At 53.9% G+C, this 12,380-nt stretch overlaps 7 protein-coding genes across 7 annotated transcripts; 3 read left to right on the forward strand and 4 right to left on the reverse strand.

Moving 5' to 3' along the window:
* Positions 1 to 442: 442 nt before the first annotated feature.
* On the reverse strand, positions 443 to 982 carry AYL99_09422 (hypothetical protein; the record flags this gene model as incomplete). The annotated part of the gene is made up of 1 exon (XM_018840929.1): positions 443 to 982. One exon carries the CDS (start codon positions 980 to 982, stop codon positions 443 to 445), a length of 540 nt encoding a protein of 179 aa, XP_018689610.1.
* A 259-nt stretch (positions 983 to 1,241) lies between these two features.
* Positions 1,242 to 1,732, reverse strand: AYL99_09423 (hypothetical protein; the record flags this gene model as incomplete). The annotated part of the gene is made up of 2 exons (XM_018840930.1): positions 1,242 to 1,615; positions 1,660 to 1,732. The coding sequence occupies 2 exons, from the start codon at positions 1,730 to 1,732 to the stop codon at positions 1,242 to 1,244; spliced, it is 447 nt and encodes a 148-aa protein (XP_018689611.1).
* A 261-nt stretch (positions 1,733 to 1,993) lies between these two features.
* Positions 1,994 to 3,161, forward strand: AYL99_09424 (hypothetical protein; the record flags this gene model as incomplete). The annotated part of the gene is made up of 3 exons (XM_018840931.1): positions 1,994 to 2,107; positions 2,183 to 2,412; positions 2,495 to 3,161. 3 exons carry the CDS (start codon positions 1,994 to 1,996, stop codon positions 3,159 to 3,161), a joined length of 1,011 nt encoding a protein of 336 aa, XP_018689612.1.
* A 75-nt stretch (positions 3,162 to 3,236) lies between these two features.
* On the forward strand, positions 3,237 to 3,930 carry AYL99_09425 (hypothetical protein; the record flags this gene model as incomplete). The annotated part of the gene is made up of 2 exons (XM_018840932.1): positions 3,237 to 3,454; positions 3,582 to 3,930. The coding sequence occupies 2 exons, from the start codon at positions 3,237 to 3,239 to the stop codon at positions 3,928 to 3,930; spliced, it is 567 nt and encodes a 188-aa protein (XP_018689613.1).
* A 72-nt stretch (positions 3,931 to 4,002) lies between these two features.
* AYL99_09426 (hypothetical protein) lies at positions 4,003 to 5,953 on the reverse strand (the record flags this gene model as incomplete). The annotated part of the gene is made up of 4 exons (XM_018840933.1): positions 4,003 to 4,945; positions 4,994 to 5,425; positions 5,478 to 5,699; positions 5,880 to 5,953. The coding sequence occupies 4 exons, from the start codon at positions 5,951 to 5,953 to the stop codon at positions 4,003 to 4,005; spliced, it is 1,671 nt and encodes a 556-aa protein (XP_018689614.1).
* A 364-nt stretch (positions 5,954 to 6,317) lies between these two features.
* Positions 6,318 to 7,949, forward strand: AYL99_09427 (hypothetical protein; the record flags this gene model as incomplete). Its single annotated transcript, XM_018840934.1, has 1 exon — positions 6,318 to 7,949. One exon carries the CDS (start codon positions 6,318 to 6,320, stop codon positions 7,947 to 7,949), a length of 1,632 nt encoding a protein of 543 aa, XP_018689615.1.
* Positions 7,950 to 10,253: 2,304 nt separating this feature from the next.
* On the reverse strand, positions 10,254 to 11,647 carry AYL99_09428 (hypothetical protein; the record flags this gene model as incomplete). The annotated part of the gene is made up of 3 exons (XM_018840935.1): positions 10,254 to 10,459; positions 10,517 to 11,086; positions 11,149 to 11,647. 3 exons carry the CDS (start codon positions 11,645 to 11,647, stop codon positions 10,254 to 10,256), a joined length of 1,275 nt encoding a protein of 424 aa, XP_018689616.1.
* Between the last annotated feature and the right edge of the window lie 733 nt (positions 11,648 to 12,380).

Consider the following 12,380-nt stretch of genomic DNA (forward strand, 5'->3'; position numbering starts at 1 on the left):
GGGGCCCTCCTGAGACACGATGCTCGACGGCTTCGGCAAGACAATCAATGGCGCTCTGACGACCACCTTTATATACCTACTCGCCCTCCACCTCGCTCTTACCTAGACGGACCAGTTTAGTTATACGACCGTACCTACACAACTATCGCCGTTCCCACGGTCTCCTGCCCCTATGTAAATTTGAAATACCCCTCCGACCATCCAGTCATGGCTTCTGCTTTCCCCATAGGCAACCCACTGGATGCTTCAGTAGGGTATCGTCCGGCGGTGATGACCTCCGGGCCGATTGCGAATCAAATTCCAGTGATGCGAACTGGTGGTTCGTGATGACGCCTGTGATCTCAGATGGAGGCTTGATGAGGGCGTTGACTGCCGAGATAGGGACAGAGAACTGGAGAGACGGATCAGGTAAGGGGTGGTAGTAAGTGTCTTATATGTGTTTCTAGATTCCCTTGAGCACATCGTTCTGACGTGATCCTGCCTTGAGGCGGAGGATATTGGCGGTGGGTACGGGGAGCAGAAAACTCAGACCAGATCCGATGCTCAACAGGGCGATATGGTAATGTCTGTTCGCGAGAGCCTTCCACAGCCGCCATCTACAGTCCATATAGTTGAAGGTGAGGCTCTTCTGCACAAGAGCCGGAACCATGAGGCCGGCCCAAGGCTGTCTCGCACTGTAAAAGGTGTCGAGATTGTTCCACCAGCCAATCAAAACGAATGCCATTACCTGTGGTAATAGCATAAGAGGCAGTGTGGCACCCCAGCCAAAGGCCACAGGGAGATTAGTGGAAAGGACGGCTGGAAAACGCTCTGCACCGACCATCCCTGGTTTTATGATCCCCTTGACAGAAAGAATGAGGATGATCGGGATGCTGAAAACGGTGAATTTGGTCAGATCGGCCCAAGGTTTTGCTGATACAGGCAGCGACACTGGATCATGTCTCCTCTGAAGGGCCGAGCTTTGGTAGACCTCCTTCTTCATGGCCTGCTGATCAATTTCGAGAATGTCAGCATGTGGAAGGAGTAAGGGCAGGAGCAGGGAGAACACTAACCTATAACGTCGTTGCACTGGGTGTCAAGGCGCCATGCATTAGCCGCATAACCCTCTTCATCCTGCTAGTGTCCCAAGGCCCGCCCAAGAATACTGCGAATCTCGTCCGGTTGTGACCCGGCAATCCAAATGCTGGCCTCAAGCGGCTCCGAATCAGCAGGCACGCCTTTGCAGCAATGGTCTTGATGCTCTAGGGCAGTTCGCTCAGTCTGTCATCAGCGGATGTATGGGCAGAATACGCCAGATGCGAGCAAAAGCCACCCAAGAGCACGTCAAAGACTTTGAGCCAGAGCGACGACGCGAAGTCTCCCGTGACGAGCTTCGTGACTTGCATATCGCCTTTCAGTTCACGGAGGCCTGGAAGTTTCGCGATTGGGCGTGCCGAGTCTGACACGGTGTTGCCGAATGTGAGGTCGACGGTCTCGGAAAGGTGCGAAGTTATCCAAGCAGCGGTCATCTTGGCCCCGAGGGCGAGAGCGGCAAGATCGTACGTGATGTCGTTCAGGGCGTCCTGCAGTCCGTACTTGAGTAGTTGCTGTGTCCAATTGTGGATCGTTTCAGAACCTGCTGAGGTCGGCGGCTAAGCCGTATCCACATTCTTCGTGTACCGTGGCCATCGTTTAAAGCGACCGGACACAAGTTGTTTCTGGCCAGGACACTGGTCGCCGCAAGCGACTCCATGGAATTTGCTACAAAAAGAGCAGGTCGTAACGTCCAGCCCCCAATCGAGGCCTGTTACGGCCTGCTGCCGTTTCTCTCAAACCCGGTCGGCTATGTCGTATATGTTATTGCTGTCCTGATGGTCAAAGTCATTCTGAGGTCTGTTACATTGCCATGATCACTCTCTAGGTCTCCCTCCATTCCATCCGTTAATGACAGCATCACAAACCTCTCTTCTGGGACCAACGCGACTTGTCGTACCACCACCTGGCATTCACCACCATGGCGGTGAAGCATTTCGAGAGCGTCGTCGTCAGCGAAATCAGCGACTTTCAAAGGTTCCGCCACATCCACTGGCGAGCACCGACCGTCATGGGCGCCGGGTTCCTGGGCGGCGTGATCCTCATGGCATCCCACCACGCCCTCTACTAGACCCTAGACGGGGAACCGGCAGACAACGCGCTGCTGCAGCTCTGGACCATCCGCGCCGGCACAGCGCTCGCCTTCCTGTCCAAGCTCTGGCTGGTCGTCGGGACGGGCGTGGCGTACGAACAGTGGATGTGGGTCAATCTGCATGCGAGGCCGCAAGAGATCGGCTCTCTGAACTCGATGTTTGCCATCTTGAGCAACGCGTTCGAGTTTCTGGCCATGCGCATCTGGTGGCGGAGACCCGTGCTAGGTTTTTTGGCGGCCGTGACTTGGTGAGCAACCAAAACCCCCTTCCTCTGGCTTTTCATTCATCCACCACCGCGAATTCGAAATTCTGACCCCCCTCGGGTCCAGGCTTCTCCCCACTTCTGCCATCATCACTCCAGGCACCCTCTCCGTCCAGCCTGTCCTGGTCTTGGAAACTGGCACCTTGGTCGTCCCCCAGCGATCCTTCACCGCGGACGGCAACAGCTTCTGCGGCGTGATCATCGACGGGAACACAACCACCTTCGACTCCATGTCCACGGGCTTGTCGAATCCGACGTTCGCCACGGTTCTCTCCAACAGTGTGCTCCCCCTCGAGTCCTCGAGCACAAATCTGACCTTCGATCTTCAATTCTTCGGCCCCGCCATCCGTTGCGACATGTCGGGCAGCGAAGAGTTTTCATGGGCGAAACGGGCTATGCTCGAGTACGAGAACATGACCGACACCAGGGTGTTTTACTTCAGCTGTGCACCGCAGCCCGGTTGGGGACCCGACGTGAATGGCTCATTCTTCGCATCCACGGACGTGCAGATTGGGAACTATCGATTGGATTTCGTCTCGACGGACGCCGCTCAAGTTTTCATTTATCTCAACACCACGGGAGTCGATGAGGCGGGAAACCGCATCCCAAACTTCGTCGGCAAGGCAGAGGCGCAAATGATGACCTGTGCGCTGTACAATGCATCTTACGATGCACACTTCGAGGTGAAGAGCACCGGCGCCCAATTCACCACCTCTCCAATGTTCGAGAATTGAATGCCGGCGCTCAGCTCGATGCAGGGAACATTCCAGGACCCGCGTGTCCGTGAACAGATGAACATGCAAGCCATCATGGAAGCCTTTGTCATGATGATCGGCGGGCCCATCACGTACGCCAACGACATCTCGTTCCCGACGACCAACTCGGTCTATGCGCTGGGAATGAACCAGGCCTTGTATCCCGCGCAGACAGGCCTGAACCAGACGACCCTGACGCTCCGGCAGGCCAGGCAGAATGAGATGCTGTTTCAGAACATTACGCTGAGCAAGCGGTACAGCGTCATCTCTGGGTATGTTTTTTCCACGTTATGTACTCACTGTCGGCATTTTATTGGGTCTTTTATTTCTCACTGCTCCGGGACCACAAGTGCCGGCTATTTACCTACCTGACTGTCTGACTGACTGACGGCATGATAGATATGTGGCTGCAGACCAGACCACCGCAAGGGCCCTGCGCCAAAGATTCGAATCACAATTCGTCTATAACTCGCATACACTGCTCGTCGCGTATGGACTGAGCGCCTTCTTCGCGCTGATCTGTGTTTTGCTCGGTGTGCAGGCCCTGCTCCACAACGGCGCTTCGTACACGAATTCGTTCTCGACGATCGTCAGAGTTACGAGGGATCCGGCGCTTTCGAGGTTGATCGCAGACGAAGGCGATCTTCAGGGTGCCGAGCCCGCACCGGAACATGTTCGGAGGACGGAGGTGTGGTTGGGGAGAGGCGCGAAGTCAGCCCCGCCGAGCTACTCTTCCAGCTGGATTTGAGGACTTCTCTGGCACGGTTGGTCTAGAATAGCGTTATGGTTATATTTGTTGTAGACCATAAACTTGTCCTTACTAGAGGCTCAGGTCGGGTGGCGGGATGTAGAAATCCCCAAGTTCGTTGAAGAGTGAGTCCCAGTCAATCAGATCGCCTCCCGAGTACTCGAAAGACAAGTTGTCGGGGTACGGTGGCGGGCCAAACTCGCCAGAAGTCTGCATGCGGCTACTTGCGGCAGCGAGGCGTTCACTTAGAGATTGCGCGGGCTTCTCAAGCCCGAATTGCTCCTTAAGCCGCCGGATGGTGTCCCACATGATGCTTGACGCCATTCTCGACTTCGTCCGTAGTGCGAAGCCGTTTCCCTCTCGCTTCAGCGGATGTTGGCTGAGGTAGGAGATGGTGGTGCAAGTTCTCGTCAGGTAGTCATGCTCCGTCACCGTGCAGGCGTGGAGTGTGTTCCAGGCCTGGCCGATTGCTTTCCTCGTGGCAGCAAGGTCGACAAGGGGGTGCGCGCTGTCCCTGAGCATCAAGAGGAAAAACGTGGCCGCGATGAGAGATTCCTTGGTGTGCACGCTCCAAGAGATGATTTCTTCTTCGGCATTATTGGCGATGTTGATGAGCTTCAACCCTGTCGCGAGGGCCGGACCTATGAACTCGTCGACATTGGAGTGCCGGCCGTTTTCGCTGGTGGTATTTGAGGAGGTGATTGCATAAATATACAGATTCAGCTTGGATCCCAGGAACAGGACCTCCTCGTGCGGCGACCATAGCAGGCCAGATGTTGACTCCATCAACGAGAATTCTTTCTCGAACATATGGATGGCCGAAATCGAGCTCTGGAGGACCCCCGCCGGACTCAGGTCGGAGTTGCCTAGGGTAGTGTTTGTTCGGTATGACAAATACGCGATCTGGAGTTGTTGCTTGAGTCGAGACGGAATGGCAGGCGAGGGCGACGACAACGCTTCGAGGATTGTGTGGTCGATAGGTGTAGTGCATGGAACACCGATCCTGCGGCTTGCCCTGGACGCAAAGCATTAGCGGACACTCGGACATGACGAGAAGGCATACATCTCATTCACGATGAAGCAGGCAATCCATGCCTTCCTTCTCGGCACAATCGCATCTTCATCGAACTTGGAGCCGTAAATAAAATCGTTGCTGTATTCCGGTCGATGCAAGCCTATTTGGAGTGCTGCGTGCGTGGCAATCCCGCTGTAGGTCCACGACAGGTCGGTCCAGCTTCTGTCATCCCCCCCTGCCCAGGTACCGAGGAGCAAGAGAGCCTGGATCATCTCAACAGATCGATTCGCCAGGTACTCGGGACTCAGGACAAGCCTCTTCAGCGGCTGGCTCAGTTTGGTGTATAAGCTGGCATGTTGACGGCATTTTGCTGATACCAGGATAATGCTCCAGAATAGAGGAGGCCATTTCTTGGACGACCTCAAGGTGATCGAGGGTGCCGACAAGATTGGAAATCGTGGATGGTGATGGAGGTAGTAGCTTTGTGACACGGTTAGAGTGAGGTGCAGAACGACTTTACGACGGAGCTCACCGTTCAAACAGCTCAACAATAGAACTGGGATTGATTGTGATATCTTCTAGTGTCGCTGATTCGATTTCTGAGGTAAAGGATGCGAAAGGGAAAGTGGTAAAGTCCTCCTCGCCTCCAGGTTGACGAGTCGGGGGTTCGGCTGAGGCGCGGTCACCGGTCGACGGTGCATGTTCCAGTTTCTGCTTCGCCTGAAGCAGCTCCTCTTCCAGCCTTTCAATGCGTCTAGGACCAAGTCAGGAATGCCACCGGGGGGACATGACTCGCTTACTCCTGGCGCTTCTCTCGCCGGAAAGAAGAGTCGATCAGACACCGAGCTCCAGTCCTGGCACACCTACTGCACGGAGCAGGGAACGTTTGACTGGAGTCACATTTCAACTGCAGCAGCGTCAATCACTCACTTACTTGACGAACACGGGGAAGAAGCCGCACTGGACACCATCGCGTTTTGTGCTCAGCCTACCTTCAACTGGCGGCATTGAGTGCAAGCCGGGCCCTTATTTCGAGATTTCTGGATTTTGTCCACGGTCTGCATGATGAGAAATCAACCATGTGACAGGGAAGCAGCGCAGGCATTTCGGTAATCTAGGCACATCTCATCCCAGTCGATGTTCCTACAGTATGTAGAGACTCGAGAGAATCATGCTAGTGTCACGAGCTCGAGGTTCAAACTTGTGGGGTTGAGTTCGGCCGATATTTAGCCGAGCCGGGCCTTTGCTCGCGGCTTTTTCTTTGGGTTCAACAGGCAGGAAGCCTGTCCTGACGAAGACTACACCTGGTGTTGACGAAGATTTCTAGGTAGTTGCCGACTTCTGTCCCTCACGGCCGAGCCCTGACGCGAACATGAGCGACCTTCAGCAAGCCCACAAAAGAAAGCGATCTCAATCCCCTCCATGGCGGCGGCGTGACGACAACCGACAGTATCGAGAACGAGACGCTTCCGGGAGGCGAGACCATGGCCAGCCTCAACGATGGTCTCATAAGGATCAGATGAGAATCAATCAGCTACAAGAAGACGAGCGCATGAGAGAGTGGGTTGCGCAAGAGGATGATTTTGTTCTCAAGCAGGCTAAGAAGAAGGCAGACATCCGCGTCAAGGAAGGGCGGGCGAAACCTATCGACTGGTTGGCAGTGACCCTCCGTGTTGTCGACCCGACCCGAAATCCTCTGGATGATGAGGTCGACGAGAAAGACTTGGATTTTGTCGACCCGGACAGCGTCTTCGATGGGCTCTCTGAAAGCCAGCTCTCCGACCTGCGCAAGGGTATCGAGACCTACATGAACCTGGAGAAGAACAGGAAAAACAGGGACTATTGGCAGACAATGCAAATCATTTGCAAGGATAGGCAGAAGAAGCTACGTGCGTCAGGCCCTGAAGGAAGGGCCATGAGCTCTGTGGCGTCGGACATTGACAACCTCTTGAGCCCCAAGTCCTACGAGCAGCTGGAGGTGTTGGAAGGACAAATAAGGACCAAGCTGGATTCGGACGAACCCATAGATACGGACTACTGGCAACAATTGCTGGATAGCCTGCTGGTCTGGAAGGCAAAAGCGAAGCTCAAGAGAGTATGTCAGGATGTGCTCGAATCGCGGTTGAAGAATTTGAAACAGGAAAATGAGCAGAAAGCACTCTTGGCGCAGCAAAAACTTCGGAATGCCGGAGTCGAGCCCACAACTGCCATCCAATATTCGAAGGGGCTGGACCCCGACCCGTTGCTGGAGATCTCGACCAAAGACAAAGGCCTGGAGGTCGTGGATGAGAGTGCCTTCCTACAAAGTGTGGCAGCAAGCAGAAAGAAAGTCATAAACATGGGCTACGTCCCAGCGCCGAAAGCAAGTGCCGCCTCGACCGCGACAATCTCGACTTCTACACAATTGCGTCCCGCGGCTAAAACTATTGATCCCACCAGCCGGTTTGATCAGTCGACAGACGATATTTCCGCGACCACGAAGGCCCTCTTCGACCGAGAAGTGGCCAAAGGCGTCAGGGAAAACGAGGAGATATTTGCTGGCGAGGAAGAGACCTCGTCCGAGTCCAAGCCGCTCTGGATGCAGCAATATGGCGGCAAGTATCGTCCGCGGAAACCGAAATACTTCAACCGGGTCCAGATGGGCTACGAATGGAACAAATACAACCAAACTCACTACGACCACGACAACCCTCCTCCGAAAGTTGTGCAGGGCTACAAATTTCACATCTTTTATCCCGATCTCATCGACCCTACCAAAGCACCCACATATAAGATCATCCGTGAAGGAGGTCGAAGGAAGGGCCAAACAATGGCTCCCGCGGGACAAGAAGATACCTGCATCATCAGATTCATGAGCGGGCCGCCATATGAGGACATCGCTTTTAGGATTGTGGATCGGGATTGGGATTACAGCGCGAAGCACGAACGTGGGTTCAAGAGCACATTCGAAAAAGGAGTATTGACGCTTCATTTCACTTTCAAGAGAGTGGTGTATCGGAAGTGATGTACTTTGGAATCTTGCGTCAGCAGAGATATGCACAGGCTGCCAAACACGTTGTTGTCTAGGATTGGGCTGATGAGCTTAAGGCTGCCCTTTTACCTTGTGTGTTAGGGCCGGAAGATCTGAGCTGACAACAACTTACATTTCACGCAAAAAAGGAGACGAACTCGACCTTTCTATCTCTTCGGCCCCCGATCGACTTGATGACGGACACAGGTGTTGGTAGGCCGATCAATCAATCCAAGAGGGTGTCCCTGACCAATCGACCCACAGAGCCAGCCCGGCAGGATCTTGCCAGACGTGTGTCAATTGTCCACTTTGTCATCCCTTCTGTTCTACTCAGGCTGTCCTTGGAGAGGAAAGAAGGGTGAGGGAAGCGAGAAGCGGCATCCTACGGACGCGGCGCTTATGTATTGCTTCAAGACGCATCTCGTCTTCCCTCCCCTGCTGTCTCTACCTACTCACTCACCCACGAGCACAGTATCGGACACGAGCTGGAGCAACAATGCCTTGACCTGTGAGGATGTAATGAGTACCGCAGATTATTCGAAAACCAAAAATCCTCGAGAAGGGACCATATATGATCCGGCCCTGGACAACTCCAGCTCGCAGCTTGCCTGATGAGAGTTCTGATGATGATGATGATGTCCTCCGACGCGACTTTGCTCGTGGAGGAAATGCACAAGTATAATAGATGAAATAATGTATTTCTATTTCTATTTCTTCTTCTTCTCCTTCTCCTTCTCCTTCTCCTTCTCCTTCTCCTTCTCCTTCTCCTTCTCCTTCTCCTTCTCCTAGAGTAGACCGATCGGGCATGACGAGCACATCTCAGGGAAGACAACAAGACTACAACGGTCCCTTCCACAAATTTAAGATATCCTTCTCTCCTCCACGGAAGGGACACGCTTTTCCTTGCTCTTATTAAGGAGAGGAAGGATGGAAAAGGAGGAGCAGGAGGATGAACTCTCCCGTCGTCAACGTGCGAGTCAGTTTGCCATGTATCTACCCATATACCTATGTCCCCAGGTCCCTGATATATGAGCCCAGGACTGCGGACATACCTAGGTGCCTAGGTTAGTGAGTCGAGTCCGTCCCCTTTAGTGTCCCCCCCATTTTATTTCGATCCGTCGATCCGCTTGGCCCTCACTGGCGCCCATGACGTCGAGTGAAACTCTTCCAAGTTCGACGACATGTCATAGGAGTTGATGAATAGATGCCCGGCCAGCCAGGCTAGCTATGTAATGTATAAAGGGAGCCCGGAAGCCCGGAAGCCCGGGGGAGCCAGCCAGCCAGCGAGGTAATGGCTCAGGTTCGCAGATCGAAGATATCTTCGCAACTCAGCTCATGGGACGGCGAAGGAAAGGAAGGGGAGAAGGAGGGGAGGAGAGGGGAGGGGGAGGATGTCCCGGGTCGGTGCGGGTTGGGATTCTTCTCCACTAGCAGCACGGCATCAATTAGTTAGTTACTTAGCCCAAGAGCTCAACTCCGAGGCGGTCAAAAGGGACTAGGGCGCGCAGGGCAGGGCATCAGGGTAATAAATAATGCGACAGTATCAAATAGTCATCCACCTCGCCGTGCGGTGTGTTGATGTCGGGCTGACAAAGCGCGCTTGCTCTCTGACCCCTGGCCAACCTACCTCTCTACCTACCGATGGAGATGTCCATTTGTCGTTTGACTTTTGCGCGCCGCCTGCCCCCCGGCAGGCCGCGGGCAGAGAGAAACTGCGGTGAGTGAGAGAGTGAGAGAGTGAGGAGTAAGAGAGCGAGCGTAAAGTCTCAGCAGCAAGTGGCAGGGCCGGCTGTGTGTCAGACTCCTGCTCCCTCTTTTCCCCTTTTGTGTGTTCTGTTCTGATGAGTCAAGTATGTATGCGAGGCGAGAGCGTGCAAAGCGTCAGCGACACCACAACCGGTGGTTGAGGGCACCCCCCAGAAAACATGGTGAGCAGAAATCTCAAATGAAACGGAAGAGTGTAGAGCACGCGACTGTCAACGTTCGATCAGTGGACATGAAAGAACGAAAGGGACTTGGTTCTCATTATGTCTACTATCTTTGTAGAATTTCTCCAGAGTGCCACTCTGACACCGACTCCTTCCTCAAAACTCCCGCTCTTTGGTTCAGGTCTCCAGATGCCCAAGGGGATATCCAATGCAAGCACGCTTGAACGAGTAAAAAAACATCCACGAATAAGGGCTTTTGAAGACACATGTCCGTCACTCTGGGTCAGGCTCGTCAGACCACATGCGCTCACCATTCCATTAAATGTAGTCAACAGAAATAGTAGTACAGAATGAATCTGAAGACCGAAACTCACGGCTCCGGATCTGGCGCCGGCTCTTTGGCTGTCTCGCGGTCGGAGTCGGTCGGTTCCAGTTTCTTTTCATCGGTTTGCTTTTCGCCAGGCTCGATGCCACAGTCTTCCTCCCATGTCACAGTTTCTTTGTGCATGTCTCGTCGAACCCAGGGAATCGTGATGGCGGTCCAGATGCCGACCCAGACGAAAGGAACACCCCAGCCTATAGCCATAGATTAGTTGCATCCTTGCTTGAGGATGTTCTTGAAGCAGAGCTCACCAATACCGTAAGCCACATCCTTAGGTACGGGATGAATGCATACAACCACCGTGCAGGCAATGGCAATCAGAAGTCCCGGAATGGACCAGAATAGAGACTGAACCATTATCATCCTCCGGAATCGTGGGCTTGCTCTATACCGTGCAGCCAAGGCTTCACGGAAAGGTCTGCCGGCGTTGGCATTAACAGCGACGACATCCTCCATCAAGTAGTACGCTCCAGGGTAAACCACACCGCCCTTCTCGGTAGAGCTGATCCGGAAAGGAGCCTTTCTGCCGGCAAGACTCCACATGGTAAGTAAGAACACACTGCCTGCGATGCAGTATAGGAGTGCTGGCGCAGGCATAGAAAGAACTCGTAGCCACACGATGTGAGGGGCGCTGCCGACAACGAGCAGCGCCGTGACGGCCGTGATGGTCAGGACAGAGATCCAGTGAGTGATGTCGAAGGCCCATCGGTTGGAGGTGCCGAGAGGCCGGAAGAAGTTCTCAGCCTTGAACAGACGCCAGCTTCTTACGGCGAACTCGACGTAGGTAGGCCCGCCCCAGATAGTTGCGACGACGGCGAAAACTGTCATAGATGTATTGTCAACCAGGGCTCTGCAGAGAGTTCCGCAGATATGTCAAGCTTACTTTTCCAACCTTCAACGTGTCCTGCGAATTTCATGGCATAATATAACACAATAGGAATGATACAGGCGTCCACAATGATGGTGAAAATGGTCAAGAACAATTTCCATCTACGCCATCCGTGTCTCCACGTGAAGGGCAGTTGTGGCAGAAGTGTGGGATTCTGAGAATAGTACTCTTGCAACGTGCTCGCCCGTCTTCGGAATTCTCTCTTGGTCGCCGCACGGCTGTCATAGTATGCGTCTCTTTCGGGCTCCATTTTCCGCTCTTTTCTGGCTTGTTCCCTGCTCTTTCTTCGCTCGGTGGCAGACAAGGTGCTGAGTCCGGTGTCGAAGGATCTGAGGCCCTGGGTCGGGGTTTCTTCTCGTTCGAGTCCAGGGCTTTCTGGGCCAAAATGGACGCCGCGTGGTTCTCGGATGGGAGTCGAGGGAGTTGCTCCATCATGCGACGCATTGCGCTCTATCTGCACGCTGGCACGACTGCCTCGAACGACCTCCGGCATGTTGATTAATTGTGCTTCGACGGGGGAGAGAGGTCCAGATTGGGATAGAGGAGAGAAGGTGATTCCCACGCAATGCCTGCGGGAAGGTTGGTGACAGTTCTATAAGCGAGAGAGCCTCCTTCCAGCGAGAGGAAACAGTGGAAGGCCGCGGAAAGGGATTGACGCTTCCGTCATTCAGCGCAAATGAGTGGAGAGACGATATGTAAGGGTGCTGCCACTGATGGGTTAGTCCTCAGACCAGGGAGCGCATCGAGTGATTGAGGAATTGTAGTTTATTTAATTGGCATTTCCCTGAAATGGACCTGATCCCGGGCCATCACGGGCAGTCATAGAGTACAGTAAGCAAGGTCAGCTTGATTGACTGACGTCGGCAGCCCCTCTCGGGCGGTGATGTCGATTGGTTGGCTACAGCAATCAGCTGGGTGGCCCGGAAGAGAGCCTCCCGGACGTCGCGGCCTCAAGCAACGGTTGGGGCCACCAGCCAAACATAAAAAGTGCACTGAGCGTTGATATGTGTACTGGGCGGTAGGGCCCGCGGCGCCACTACTGGGCGTAGGGGCGTATGAGCGCCTCGGCCCCTAGACCTAATTCCAGATGCATCAGAAGTCCAGTACTTCACAGTACCCGATACGGTGGACCTTGTATCAGATGTGTGCAAATCGTCTTACATCTCACATTCTCATTTAGATTACATGGCACCATATGGCACCAGAGAAGCAGTCTTCCCACTCAC

The sequence above is a fragment of the Fonsecaea erecta genome (assembly GCF_001651985.1).
Source record: "Fonsecaea erecta strain CBS 125763 chromosome Unknown Scaff9, whole genome shotgun sequence".
NCBI classification, from domain to species: domain Eukaryota; kingdom Fungi; phylum Ascomycota; class Eurotiomycetes; order Chaetothyriales; family Herpotrichiellaceae; genus Fonsecaea; species Fonsecaea erecta.